Genomic DNA, 13,797 nt, shown 5'->3' on the forward strand with positions numbered 1-13,797 from the left:
CGTCCCAGACCCCTCGTCCCAGATCCTTCACCCAAGATCCCTCGTCCCAGATCCCTCGTCCCAAATCCCTCGTCCCAGATCCCTTGTCCCAGATCCCTCGCCCAAGATCCGACATCCCAGATCCATCGTCCCAGATCCCTCGTCCTAGATCCCTCATCCCAGATCCCTCATCCCAGATCCCTCATCCAAGATCCCTCATCCAAGATCCCTCGTCCTAGACCCCCTTGTCCCAGATCCCTCATCCCAGAACCCTCATCCAAGATCCATCGTCCTACACCCCTTGTCCCAGATCCCTTGTCCCAGATCCCTCAGCCAAGATCCCTCAGCCAAGATCCCTCAGCCAAGACCCCCTTGTCCCAGATCCCTCGTCCCAGATCCCTCACCCTAGATCCCTCACCCAAGATCCCTCGTCCTAGACCCCTAGTCCCAGATCCCTCGTCCCAGATCCCTCGTCCCAGTCCCTTGTCCCATTCCCTTGTCCCAGATCCCTCACCCAAGATCCCTCGTCCCAGACCCCCCGTCCCAGACCCCTCGTCCCAGAACCCTCGTCCCAGAACCCTTGTCCCAGATCCCTCGACCCAGATCCCTCGTCCCAGACCCCTCGTCCCAGACCCCTGATCCCAGATCCTTCACCCAAGATCCCTCATCCAAGATCCCTCATCCCAGATCCCTTGTCCCAGATCCCTCACCCAAGATCCCTCATCCCAGACCCCTCGTCCTAGACCCCTTGTCCAAGATCCCTCGTCCAAGATCCCTCGTCCAAGACCCCTTGTCCCAGATCCCTCGTCCAAGATCCCTCGTCCAAGATCCCTCATCCCAGACCCCTTGTCCCAGATCCCTCATCCAAGATCCCTCATCCAAGATCCCTCATCCCAGATCCCTTGTCCCAGATCCCTCACCCAAGATCCCTCATCCCAGACCCCTCGTCCTAGACCCCTTGTCCAAGATCCCTCGTCCAAGATCCCTCGTCCAAGACCCCTCGTCCAAGATCCCTCATCCCAGACCCCTTGTCCCAGATCCCTCATCCAAGATCCCTCACCCAAGATCCCTCATCCTAGACCCCTTGTCCCAGATCCCTCATCCCAGATCCCTCACCCAAGATCCCTCGCCCAAGATCCCTCACCCAAGATCCCTCGTCCGAGATCGCTCGTCCCAGATCCCTCTTCCCAGATCCCTCTTCTCAGTTCCCTCGTCCAAGATCCCTCACCCAAGATCCCTTGTCCCAGATCCCTCGTCCCAGATCCCTCGTCCCAGATCCCTCAACCAAGATCCCTCGTCCCAGACCCCCCATCCCAGACTCATGTCCCATTGCCTTGTCCCAGATCCTTCGTCCCAGACCCCTCGTCTGAGATCCCTTGTCCCAGATCCCTCACCCAAGATCCTTCACCCAAGATCCCTCGTCCCAGATCGCTCGTCCCAGCTCCCTCGTCCCAGATCCCTCGCCCAAGATCCCTCATCCCAGATCCCTCGTCCTAGATCCCTTATCCCAGATCCCTCATCCCAGATCCCTCGTCCTAGATCCCTTATCCCAGATCCCTCATCCCAGATCCCTCGTCCCAGATCCTTCGTCCCAGATCCCTCGCCCAAGATCCCTCTTCCCAGATCCCTCGTCCCAGATCCCTCATCCTAGAACCCTTGTCCCAGATCCCTCACCCAAGATTCCTCGTCCCAGATCCTTCGTCCCAGATCTCTCATCCCATATCCCTTGTCCCAGATCTCTCGTCCCAGATCCCTCGTCCCAGATCCCTCATTCAGTGTCTCACATTCTGGGCCTCTTGTTCCAGAACCCTCGGTAGTAGTGAACCCTGAATGTACCTCATCTCTCAGCTTTTTAGTGATCATTAGTGGCCAACCTGTAATGCTTGCAGTCATTATTAATTGATCACTAGTTGTAGCAGTCATTAATTACTGGTCACTAGGTGTTGTAGACTGCATTGATCTGGTGCCTTAGGTCTCTGTAGCCAGGGTCCTTGTGCAGCTCATGTCTGTCTGAACTGGTTAAAGATGGAGAAACAGCAGGGGAGGCGGTGGTGTAGTGGTATTATCACTGGACTAGTAACCCAGAGACCCAAGGTATTGCTCTGGGGACATGGGTTCAAATCCCACCACAGCAGAAGGTGGAATTTGAATTCAATTAATTAAAAATCTGGAATTAAAAAGCTAGTCTAATGATGGCCATGAAACCATTGTCGATTGTTGTAAAAACCCATCTGGTTCACTAATGTCCTTTCAGGAAGGAAATCTGCTGTCCTTACCTGGTCTGGCCGACATGTGACTCCAGACCCACAGAAATGTGGTTAACTCTTACATACCCTCTGAAATGGCCTAGCAAACATTCAGTTGTATCTAACTGCTAGCACAGTGGGTGTACCTACCCCACATGGACTGCAGCGGTTCAAGAAGGCAGCTCACCACCACCTTCTCAAGGGCAATTAGGGATGGGTAATAAATGTTGGCCTGGCCAGGTTCGTCCACATCCCATGAATAAAATTTTAAAAAACCCAGAGCTGGCTATGAGACTCAGTAATGTGTACTATTTCCTCAACAATGAGTGGGCCAAATGAACTCTCCCGGTCTGTACATTGCTGTTATCAAAGCAGCTTTATAAATTAAGATTGCAATGTAAAGCAGCAATATTACTCAACAAATGTTAACCTCATCCGGATCACATTCCTCCCTGCAAATTAAGCGGAGGATATTGATACAAGACCATTAAACAATTGGACAGTAACGTCATAGACAGTATTCCTCATTGGTTGGCCTTGACTGTTGGGATTATGTGTGTCCGGAGGTTTGGGAAGGCGGTCCTTATTCCTGTTGACTCATTGAGGAATAAATCCAAAATCAGAAGACTGACCTCTGTCAGTATCTGCAACTTGAGAGGTGTGGGAATTGCTTGGACAAGGACTGAAAAGGTCAAAGTCTCCCTGGTGCCACCGAGCAGGACAGAAACGTGACCAGTGCTTTAAAATCATTCCTGTCTCAATCTTTAAGGGTGAGGCTTCCTCCTTTTCCCCTTCCTGCTCCTAGGTTTCCTCCTGTTGTGTAGCTAAATGACCAGATCCCGGACCCCACCACTCAGCATGACCTCCTCCCCTCCTCCCAGGACAGGTACAGGGTTAGATACAGAATAAAGCTCCCTCTACACTGTCCCATCAAACACCCCCAGGACAGGTACAGCATGGGGTTAGATACAGAATAAAGCTCCCTCTACACTGTCCACATCAAACACTCCCAGGACAGGTACAGCATGGGGTTAGATACAGAGTGAAGCTCCCTCTACACTGTCCCCATCAAACACTCCCAGGACAGGTACAGCACGGGGTTAGATACAGAGTAAAGCTCCCTCTGCACTGTCCCCATCAAACACCCCCAGGACAGGTACAGCATGGGGTTAGATACAGAGTAAAGCTCCCTCTGCACTGTCCCCATCAAACACTCCCAGGACAGGTACAGCAAAACGGGGGTTAGATACAGAATAAAGCTCCCTCTACACTGTCCCCATCAAACACTCCCAGGACAGGTACAGCACGGGGTTAGATACAGAGTAAAGCTCCCTCTACACAGTTCCTGAAGAACATTCTCCATTACACCAGCCAATCAATGTTCTCTATGAGCAAGGCTATGAAGTTAGTTTCAGTTTAGGGCAGCTTTGCACTGCAGGTTTGAACCCACTTGGAAGAGTTCTGTGACTTTCCAAACTCATTTCACATCGGCCCCTAACAATGAGCAGACAGACGAAGCATTTATGTCATTGGCCTGGGTCGGATTTGACCCACATTGCAGCAGTACCTGAACCATGCTCCACCCCCCACCCCCACTCCCCCGTTAACACCAGTTTAATGTTGCTTACTCACTTGCTCAGCAAGAGGGCCTCCAGGCGTTCGAACCAGGGCCACAGCAGGTAGTCGATCATTGTCACTGAGTCACCAGCAATGAAACGAGTCTTCAACCCACCTAATTGCTGCAACAAATCAGAGGTCAGGACAGCAGAGGAAAGAGTGATACTCAAGGGCTGAACGTGCAAGGAGAATTGGAATGTACCTTTACAAAGCAGGTGTGGAAAGAGATGCAGTGGTTTTTGTCGAGGTTCATCCCAAGCAGCTCTGTAACAGGAGTCTGTGCTCTACGGGCTATTCCCAGGGACGTATACCAAGATAAACATCAACTGCTGCTGGACGACTATCGGTTCAGTGAAAGACGCTCTTTGGTCTGCCTGAAACTTGCTGGTCTTCCAGCGCAAAGAGTTGTCCATGACCGAGTGTTGCAGACTGGCACATTCCAAGGTCCAGGACAACGTGCTGAGGGACAGACTAAACCTTGGGGCAGCCACAGCAAAGGCTCAATGGGGAAAGGCCCTCCCGCCATAGTATATTGAGGGTCTGGAACCCGTGTAAAATCCCTCGGGCTGTATGCACCAAAATGTTTTTTACGATGTCACGCCAATGTACATTGCATTTAAAATGGAATGGCAAGAATTGTGAGGCACTTCATGTTTTTCTGTATGGCAGAAATCTGATCTCGATTGTACTTTCCGGAATGTGAAAATTGAACTGTTTTGAACTGTTTTGTAATGGAGTTTTGCAAATTTTTATGAAGAAGGTATATTTTAGGGGGAAAAAAGTACAAGGAGAACTGGAATGGGACATGACTAGTGAGTCCTTCCATCACTGGTTCCTTGTGAGCATTCCCAGGTACCACCAGGATCTCTCATGTACAGGCCAATCATGGAGGCTCCAGGGCATGAGGTGACCGTTCCAATCTCCAGTCCTGACCACTGCACAGGAAACATGAAGAAAAGTGTCAACCTGGTTGCTCGCACAGACTGTATCTGAAGTAGCCCAGCATGTACTTGGTCCACCCATTCACACTCCAGAGGAAAGGTTCTGTTGCCGAGAGATAGTCAAGATAAACTCCCAACTCTACACCCATCCTCACATCTCCACTGTTAAAGCCTGCACTACAGCCCAATGCTTCCCATAGTCAGGATTTATTCCGTAATTAAGCTTTGGATTCTTAGAATAAGGCTTTTTTCCCCTCCTCGTCTCCCTGCTGCCTACATTCTCGACACCACAATGTTCTGCTTCCTCAGCCGTGCCCTTTCCTAAGTGATAAAGTAGAGATTGCAATGCAGCCTCAGGCTTCTTACAGCTGATGGACATCAACACCTTGAATCCTTTAAGAAAGTCTGTTCAGCAATTGCAAGCCTTTCGCCCTGGAACATACACATTGCTGCTGTTCCAACCCACAAACAGGTTAACTCTTCGCAAATGTTCCTAAGTGTTGTGATTTGAAAGTAAGATGCTCCCTGTCCTTTCCCAGGCAGCTCCAAGTCTGGTTACATCAGAGAGAAATCTCATGTTATCAGCTGCTTTAGACGTCTGCCTGACCTTGGGGATGACCTGCCTTGGGTAGAGTTGCTGATTGGGGTGTTCCCTGTGGTTTGTTGGCAGGTCTGGGTTTCAGAGCTCATGACCTCATTGTGGCTCGGTGGGTATTTTCACCTCTGAGTCAGCAGATCATGGGTTAAAGTCTCACTCCAGAGATTTGAACACAAAATCCAGGCTGAAACTCTATTGCAGGAGGATTGATGAGGGTAGTGCAGTGGATGTGGTCTACATGGATTTTAGTAAGGCATCTGACAAGGTCCCACATGGCAGGCTGGTCAGTAAAATGAAAGCCCATGGGATACAGGGGAATGTGGCAGGTTGGATCCAGAATTGGCTCAGTGACAGGAAACAAAGGATAGTAGTTGACGGATATTTTTGTGAATGGAAAGCTGTTTCCAGTGGCGTTCCACAGGGCTCAGTGTTGGGTCCTTGCTGTTTGTGGTATATGTTAACGATTTGGACTTAAACGTGAGAGGCATGATTGGGAAATTTGCAGATGACACAAAAATTGGCCGTGTAGTTGATAGTGAAGAGGATAGCTGTAGACTCCAGAATTATATCAATGAATTGGTTGAGTGGGCGGAAAAGTGGCAAATGGAATTCAATCCAGAGAAGTGTGAGGTAATGCGTTTGGGGAGGGCAAATAAAGCGAGGGAATACACAATAAACGGGAGGATATTGAGAGAGGTAGAAGAAGTGCGAGACCTTGGAGTGCATGTCCACAGGTCCTTGAAGATGACAGGACAGGTAGATAGAGTGGTGAAGAAGGCATATGGAATGTTATCCTTGATTGGCCGAGGTATAGAATACAAAAGCAGGGATGTAATACTGGAACTGTATAAAACGCTGGTTAGGCCACAGCTGGAGTATTGTGTACAGTTCTGGTCACCACATTACAGGAGGACATAATTGCTCTGGAGAGAGTACAGAGGAGATTTACAAGAATGTTGCCAGGTCTCGAAAGTTGCAGCGATGAGGAAAGATTGGATAGGCGAGGGTTGTTTTCCCTGGAACTGAGGAGGCTGAGGGGTGACTTAATAGAGGTATACAAAATTATGAGGGGCCTAGATAGAGTAGACAGGAAGGACCTGTTTCCCCTAGCGCAGAGGTCAATTACCAGGGGGCAGAGATTTAAGGTGATTGGTAGAAGGATTAGAGGGGACATGAGGAAAAACCTATTCACCCAGAGGGTGGTGGGTGTCTGGAATTCACTGCCAGGAATGGTGGTGGAGGCAGAAATCCTCAACTCTTTAGAAAGGTACCTGGACATGCACCTGAAGTGCTGTAACCTGCAAGGCTACGGACCAGGTGTTGGAAGGTGGGATTGGATTGGACGGCAAGTTTTTTCAGCCAGCGCAGACAGGATGGGCTGAATGGCCTCTTTTGGTGCCGTAAATGTTCTATGGTTCTAGGGAGTACTGCACTGTCAGAGGGTCAGTACTGAGGGAGTGCTGCACTGTCGGAGGGTCAGTACTGAGGGAGCGCTGCACTGTCAGAGGGTCAGTACTGAGGGAGTGCTGCACTGTCGGAGGGTCAGTACTGAGGGAGCGCTGCACTGTCAGAGGGTCAGTACTGAGGGAGTGCTGCACTGTCGGAGGGTCAGTACTGAGGGAGAGCTGCACTGTCGGAGGGTCAGTACTGAGGGAGAGCTGCACTGTCGGAGGGTCAGTACTGAGGGAGTGCTGCACTGTCGGAGGGTCTGTACTGAGGGAGAGCTGCACTGTAGGAGGGTCAGTACTGAGGGAGTGCTGCACTGTCGGAGGGTCTGTACTGAGGGAGAGCTGCACTGTCAGAGGGTCAGTACTGAGGGAGTGCTGCACTGTTGGAGGGTCTGTACTGAGGGAGAGCTGCACTGTCGGAGGGTCAGTACTGAGGGAGTGCTGCACGGTCAGAGGGTCAGTACTGAGGGAGTGCAGCACTGTCAGAGGGTCAGTATTGAGGGAGAGCTGCACTGTCGGAGGGTCAGTACTGAGGGAGTGCTGCACTGTCGGGGGGTCTGTACTGAGGGAGAGCTGCACTGTCGGAGGGTCTGTGCTGAGGGAGAGCTGCACTGTCGGAGGGTCAGTACTGAGGGAGTGCTGCACTGTCGGAGGGTCAGTACTGAGGGAGTGCTGCACTGTCAGAGGGTCAGTACTGAGGGAGAACTGCACTGTCAGAGGGTCAGTACTGAGGGAGTGCTGCACTGTCGGAGGGTCAGTACTGAGGGAGTGCTGCACTGTCAGCGGTTCAGTACTGAGGGAGTGCTGCACTGTCAGAGGGTCTGTACTGAGGGAGTGCTGCACTGTCGGAGGGACAGTACTGAGGGAGTGCTGCACTGTCGGAGGGTCAGTACTGAGGGAGTGCTGCACTGTCGGAGGGTCAGTACTGAGAGAGTGCTGCACTGTCGGAGGGTCTGTACTGAGGGAGAGCTGCACTGTCGGAGGGTCAGTACTGAGGGAGTGCTGCACGGTCAGAGGGTCAGTACTGAAGGAGAGCTGCACTGTCAGAGGGTCAGTACTGAGGGAGAACTGCACTGTCAGAGGGTCAGTACTGAGAGAGTGCTGCACTGTCAGAGGGTCTGTACTGAGGGAGTGCTGCACTGTCGGAGGGACAGTACTGAGGGAGTGCTGCACTGTCGGAGGGTCAGTACTGAGGGAGTGCTGCACTGTCGGAGGGTCAGTACTGAGAGAGTGCTGCACTGTCAGAGGGTCTGCACTGAGGGAGAGCTGCACTGTCAGATGTTCAGTACTGAGGGAGTGCTGCACTGTCGGAGGGTCAGTACTGAGGGAGAGCTGCACTGTCGGAGGGTCTGTACTGAGGGAGTGCTGCACAGTCGGAGGGTCAGTACTGAGGGAGTGCTGCACTGTCGGAGGGTCAGTACTGAGGGAGTGCTGCACTGTCAGAGGGTCTGTACTGAGGGAGTGCTGCACTGTCAGAAGGTCACTACTGAGGGAATGCTGCACTGTCAGAAGGTCAGTACTGAGGGAGTGCTGCACAATTGGAAGGTTGGTACTGAGGCTGTGCTGCACTGTCAGCATCGGGTCAGTACCGAGGGAGCGCTGCACTGTCGGAGGTGCCGTCTTTCAGATAAGATGGTAAACTGAGGCCCTGTCTGTCCTCTCAGATGGATGTAAAAGATCCCATGGCCACAATTCGAAGAAGAGGGTCCATTATCCAGGCCTTAACCAACATCACTGATACAGATGATCTGGGCCATTATCTCATTGCAATTTGTGGGATCTTGCTGTGCACAAAGTTTCGAATTCAGCAAAGGAGGACCAAGGGATTGATTAAGAAGGGGTAAATAGAGTACGAGGACAAGTTTGCAGGGAACATAAAAACTGACTGTAAAAGTTTCTATAGGTATGTGAAGAGAAAAAGATTGGTGAAGACAAAGTGGCTGCTGAGTTTCCTACATTACAACAGTGACTACACTTCAAAAATACTTTGTTGGCTGTGAAGAGCTTTGGGCTGTTCTGAGGTTGTGAAAGGTGCTGTAGAAATGCAAGTCTGTCTTCTCATTTATATTTGTATTCAGTATATCGTCCTGTCAGTGTGGCAGCTTGGCTTTATCTTCGATTTCAGGAGTTTGTTAGAAGCGGAGAGCGTGTTGGCCTGTTGGGTCCTGAATCTTAGGAAAGGAAACTACGAAGGTATGAGGCGCGGGTTGGCTATGACAGATTGGGAAACGTTACTTAAAGGGATGACGGTGGATAGGCAATGGCAAACGTTCAAAGAGTGCATGGATGAACTGCAACAATTGCTTATTCCTGTCTGGCGCAAAAGTAAAACGGGAAAGGTAGCCAAACCACGGCTTACACGGGGAAATTAGAGATAGCATTAGATCCAAGGAAGAGGTATATAAATTCACCAGAAAAAACAACAGACCTGAGGATTGGGAGCAGTTTCGAATTCAGCAAAGGAGGACCAAGGGATTGATTAAGAAGGGGTAAATAGAGTACGAGAGTAAGCTTGCGGGGAACATAAAAACTGACTGTAAAAGTTTCTATCGATATGTGAAGAGAAAAAGATTGGTGAAGATAAATATAGATCCCTTACAGTCACAAACAGGGAAATTTATTATGGGGAACAAAGAAATGGCTGACCAACTAAATGCATACTTTGGTTCTGTCTTCACAAAGGAGGACACAAATATCATACCAGAAATGTTGGGGAACACAGGGCTTAGTGAGAGAGAGGAACGGGAGGAAATCGTTATTAGTAGAGAAATGGTGTTGGGGAAATTGATGGGATTGAAGGCCGATAAATCCCCAGGGCCTGATGGTATGCATCCCAGAGTACTTAAGGAAGTGGCCCTAGAAATAGTGGATGCATTGGTGGTCATCTTCCAAGATTCTATAGACTCTGGAACAGTTCCTACAGATTGGAGGGTAGCTAATGTAACCCCACTATTTAAAAAGGGAGGTAGAGAGAAAGCAGGGAATTATAGACCAGTCAGCCTGATGTCAGTAGTGGGGAAAATTCCAGAGTCCATTATCAAAGATTTTATAGCAGAGCACTTAGAGAACAGTGGTAGAATCGGACAGAGTCAGCATGGATGTATGAAAGGGAAATCATGCTTGACAAATCTACTAGAATTCTTCGAGGATGTAACTCGTAAAGTTGATGAGGGGGAGCCAGTGGATATGGTTTATTTGAACTTTCAGAAGGCTTTTGACAAAGTCCCACATAAGAGATTAGCGTGTAAAATTAAAGCGCATAGGATTGGGGGTAGTGTATTGCGATGGATAGAAAATTGTTTGGTGGACAGGAAACAAAGAGTAGGGGTAAATGGGTCCTTTTCCGAATGGCAGGCAGTGACTAGTGGGGTACCGCAGGGATCGGTGCTAGGACCCCAGCTATTCACAATATATATTAATGATTCAGATGAGGGAACTAAATGTAATATCTCCAAATTTGCAGATGACACAAAACTGGGTGGAGGGTGAGTTGTGAGGAGGATGCAGAGAGGCTTCAGGGTGATTTGGACAAGTTGAGTGAGTGGGAAATGCATGGCAGATGCAGTATAATGTGGATAAATGTGAGGTTATCCACTTTGGTAGAAAAAACAGGAAGGTAGATTATTATCTGAACGGCTATAAACTGAGAGAGGGGAATAGACAGAGACCTGGGTGTTCTTGTGCAGCAGTCACTGAAGGTAAGCATGCAGGTGCAACAGGCAGTAAAAAAGACAAATGGTATGTTGGCCTTCATAGCGAGAGGATTCGAGTACAGGAGCAGGGATGTCTTGCTGCAATTATACAGGGCCTTGGTGAGGCCACCCCTGGAATATTGTGTGCAGTTTTGGTCTCCTTATCTGAGGAAGGATGTTCTTGCTATAGAGGGAGTGCAGTGAAGGTTTACCAGACTGATTCCTGGGATGGCGGGACTGACGTATGAGGAGAGATTGAGTCGGTTAGGATTATATTCACTGGAGTTCAGAAGAGTAGGGGGGGATCTCATAGAAACCTATAAAATTCTAACAGGACTTGACAGGGTAGATGCAGGAAGGATGTTCCCGATGGTGAGGGAGTCCAGAACCAGGGGTCACACAATCACAGAATCACAGAATAATACAGTGCAGAAGAGGCCCTTTGGCCCATCAAGTCTGCACCGATGCATTAAAAAAGACACCTGACCTGTCTACCTAAACCCATTTGCCAGCACTTGGCCCATAGCCTTGAATGTTATGATGTGCCAAGTGCTCATCCAGGTACTTTTTAAAGGATGTGAGGCAACCTGCCTCTACCACCCTCCCAGGCAGGGCATTCCAGACCGTCACCACCCTCTGGGTAAAAAAGTTCTTCCTCAAATCTCCCTTAATCCTCCCATCCCTCACCTTAAACTTGTGACCCCTCGTAACTGACCCTTCAACTAAGGGGAACAGCTGCTCCCTATCCACCCTGTCCATGCCCCTCATAATCTTGTACACCTCAATCTGGTCCCCCCTCAGTCTTCTCTGCTCCAGTGAAAACAACCCAAGCCTATCCAACCTCTCTTCATAGCTTAAATGTTCCATCCCAGGCAACATCCTGGTGAATCGCCTCTGCACCCCCTCCAATGCAATCACATCCTTCCTATAATGTGGTGACCAGAATTGCACACAGTACTCCAGCTGTGGCCTTACCAAAGTTCTGTACAACTCCAACATGACCTCCCTGCTTTTGTAATCTATGCCTCGATTGATAAAGGCAAGTGTCCCATATGCCTTTTTCACCACCCTATTAACCTGCCCTTCTGCCTTCAGAGATCTATGGACAAACACGCCAAGGTCCCTTTGTTCCTCAGAACTTCCCAGTGTCAGGCCATTCTTTGAATACTTCCGTGTCACATTACTCCTTCCAAAGTGTATCACCTCACACTTTTCAGGGTTAAATTCCATCTGCCACTTCTCTGCCCATTTGACCATCCCGTCTATATCTTCCTGTAACCCAAGACACTCAACCTCACTGTTAATCACTCGGCCAATCTTTGTGTCATCCGCGAACTTACTGATCCTACCCCCCACATAGTCATCTATGTCGTTTATATAAATGACAAACAATAGGGGACCCAGCACAGATCCCTGTGGTACGCCACTGGACACTGGCTTCCAGTCACTAAAACAGCCGTCTGTCATCACTCTCTGTCTCCTGCAGCTGAGCCAATTTTGAATCCACCTTATCAAGTTACCCTGTATCCCATGTGCATTTGCTTTCTTGATAAGTCTCCCATGTGGGACCTTGTCAAAGGCTTTGCTGAAATCCATGTAAACTACATCAACTGCACTACCTTCATCTACACACCTGGTCACATGCTCAAAAAATTCAATCAAATTTGTTAGGCATGACCTCCCTCTGACAAAGCCATCCTAATCAAATTTTGCCTCTCCAAGTGGAGATAGATTCTCTCCTTCAGAATTTTCTCCAATAGTTTCCCTACCACTGACGTGAGACTCACCGGTCTGTAATTCCCTGGCTTATCTCTACAACCTTTCTTAAATAGTGGGACCACATTAGCTGTTCTCCAGTCCTCTGGCACCTCCCCCGTGGCCAGAGAGGAATTAAAAATTTGGGTCAGAGCCCCTGCAATCTCCACCCTCGCCTCCCACAGAATCCTGGGACACAAATCGTCCAGACCTGGAGATTTGTCCACTTTTAAGCCTTCCAAAACCTCCAATACCTTGTCACTCCCTATGACTATTTGCTCAAGAACCTCACAGTCTCTCTCTCTGAGTTCTATATCTACATCCTCTTTCTCTTGGGTGAAGACAGATGTGAAGTATTCGTTTAAAACCCTACCAATGTCCTCTTGCTCCACCCACAAATTTCCCCCTTGGTCCCTAATGGGTCCTACTCTTTCCCTGGTTATCCTCTTCCCATTGATATACTTATAGAATATCTTGGGAATTCCCCTACTTTTACCAGCCAGAGCTTTCTCATATCCCCTCTTTGCTCTCCTAATTGCTTTCTTAAGCTCCATCCTACACTTTCTGTACTCCACTAATGCTTCCATTGATTTGCTCTCCTTGTATTTGCTAAAAGCCTCTCTTTTCCTTCTCATCATACCCTGAATGTTTCTGGTCATCCATGGTTCTCTGGGCTTGTTGCTCCTACCTATTATCCTAGAGGGAACATGTTGGGCCTGTACCCTCCCCATTTCCTTTTTGAATGCCCCCCACTGCTCTTCTGTAGATTTCCCGACAAGTAACTCTTTCCAGTCTACCTTGGCCAGATCCTGCCTTATTTTACTAAAGTCCGCTCTCCCCCAATCCAAAACCTTTTTCGCAACTTGTCTATTTCTTTCTCCATAACAAGCTTAAATTGTACCATGTTGTGGTCGCTATCACCAAAATTATCCCCCACCAACACATCAACCACCTGTCCGGCTTCATTCCCCAGAATTAGGTCCAGCACTGCACCCTCCCTTGTTGGATCCTCTACATATTGAGCTAAAAAGTTCTCCTGTATACATTTTAAGAACTCCACTCCATCTAAGCCCTTAACACGACGACTATCCCAATTAATGTTGGGAAAGTTGAAATCACCTAATATAATTACCCTATTATTTTTACACACCTCTGCAAATTGCGCAAATATTTGCTCCTCAATTTCCCGCTGACTATCTGGGGGTCTATAATAAACACCTAGCAATGTGGCTGTCCCTTTTTTATTCCTAAACTCCACCCATAAAGCTTCATTTGATGCCCCCTCCAAGATATCATCTCTCCTTACTGCAGTAACTGACTCCTTAACTAATATTGCAATGCCCCCTCCTCTTTTACCCCCTCCTCTGTCTCGCCTGAAGATTCTATATCCCGGGATATTGAGCTGCCAATCCTGCCCCTCCCTCAACCATGTCTCCGTGATGGCTACTATATCACAGTTCCACGTGTCAATCATTGCCCTTAACTCATCCGTTTTACCTGTAATACTCCTGGCATTAAAGT

The 13,797-nt window shown here is 49.0% G+C and overlaps 1 protein-coding gene across 1 annotated transcript in view; it reads right to left on the minus strand.

The window, feature by feature from the left end:
* Positions 1 to 13,797, minus strand: part of LOC137380819 (glutathione S-transferase omega-1-like) — a 36,873-nt gene that overhangs the window by 3,653 nt on the left and 19,423 nt on the right. The window contains exon 5 of the mRNA XM_068053203.1: positions 3,858 to 3,964. Within this exon, the coding sequence (XP_067909304.1) occupies positions 3,858 to 3,964 (107 nt within the window). The remainder of the gene's footprint in view (positions 1 to 3,857; positions 3,965 to 13,797) is intronic.

The sequence above is a fragment of the Heterodontus francisci genome, chromosome 20 (genome assembly GCF_036365525.1).
Source record: "Heterodontus francisci isolate sHetFra1 chromosome 20, sHetFra1.hap1, whole genome shotgun sequence".
Taxonomy (NCBI): domain Eukaryota; kingdom Metazoa; phylum Chordata; class Chondrichthyes; order Heterodontiformes; family Heterodontidae; genus Heterodontus; species Heterodontus francisci.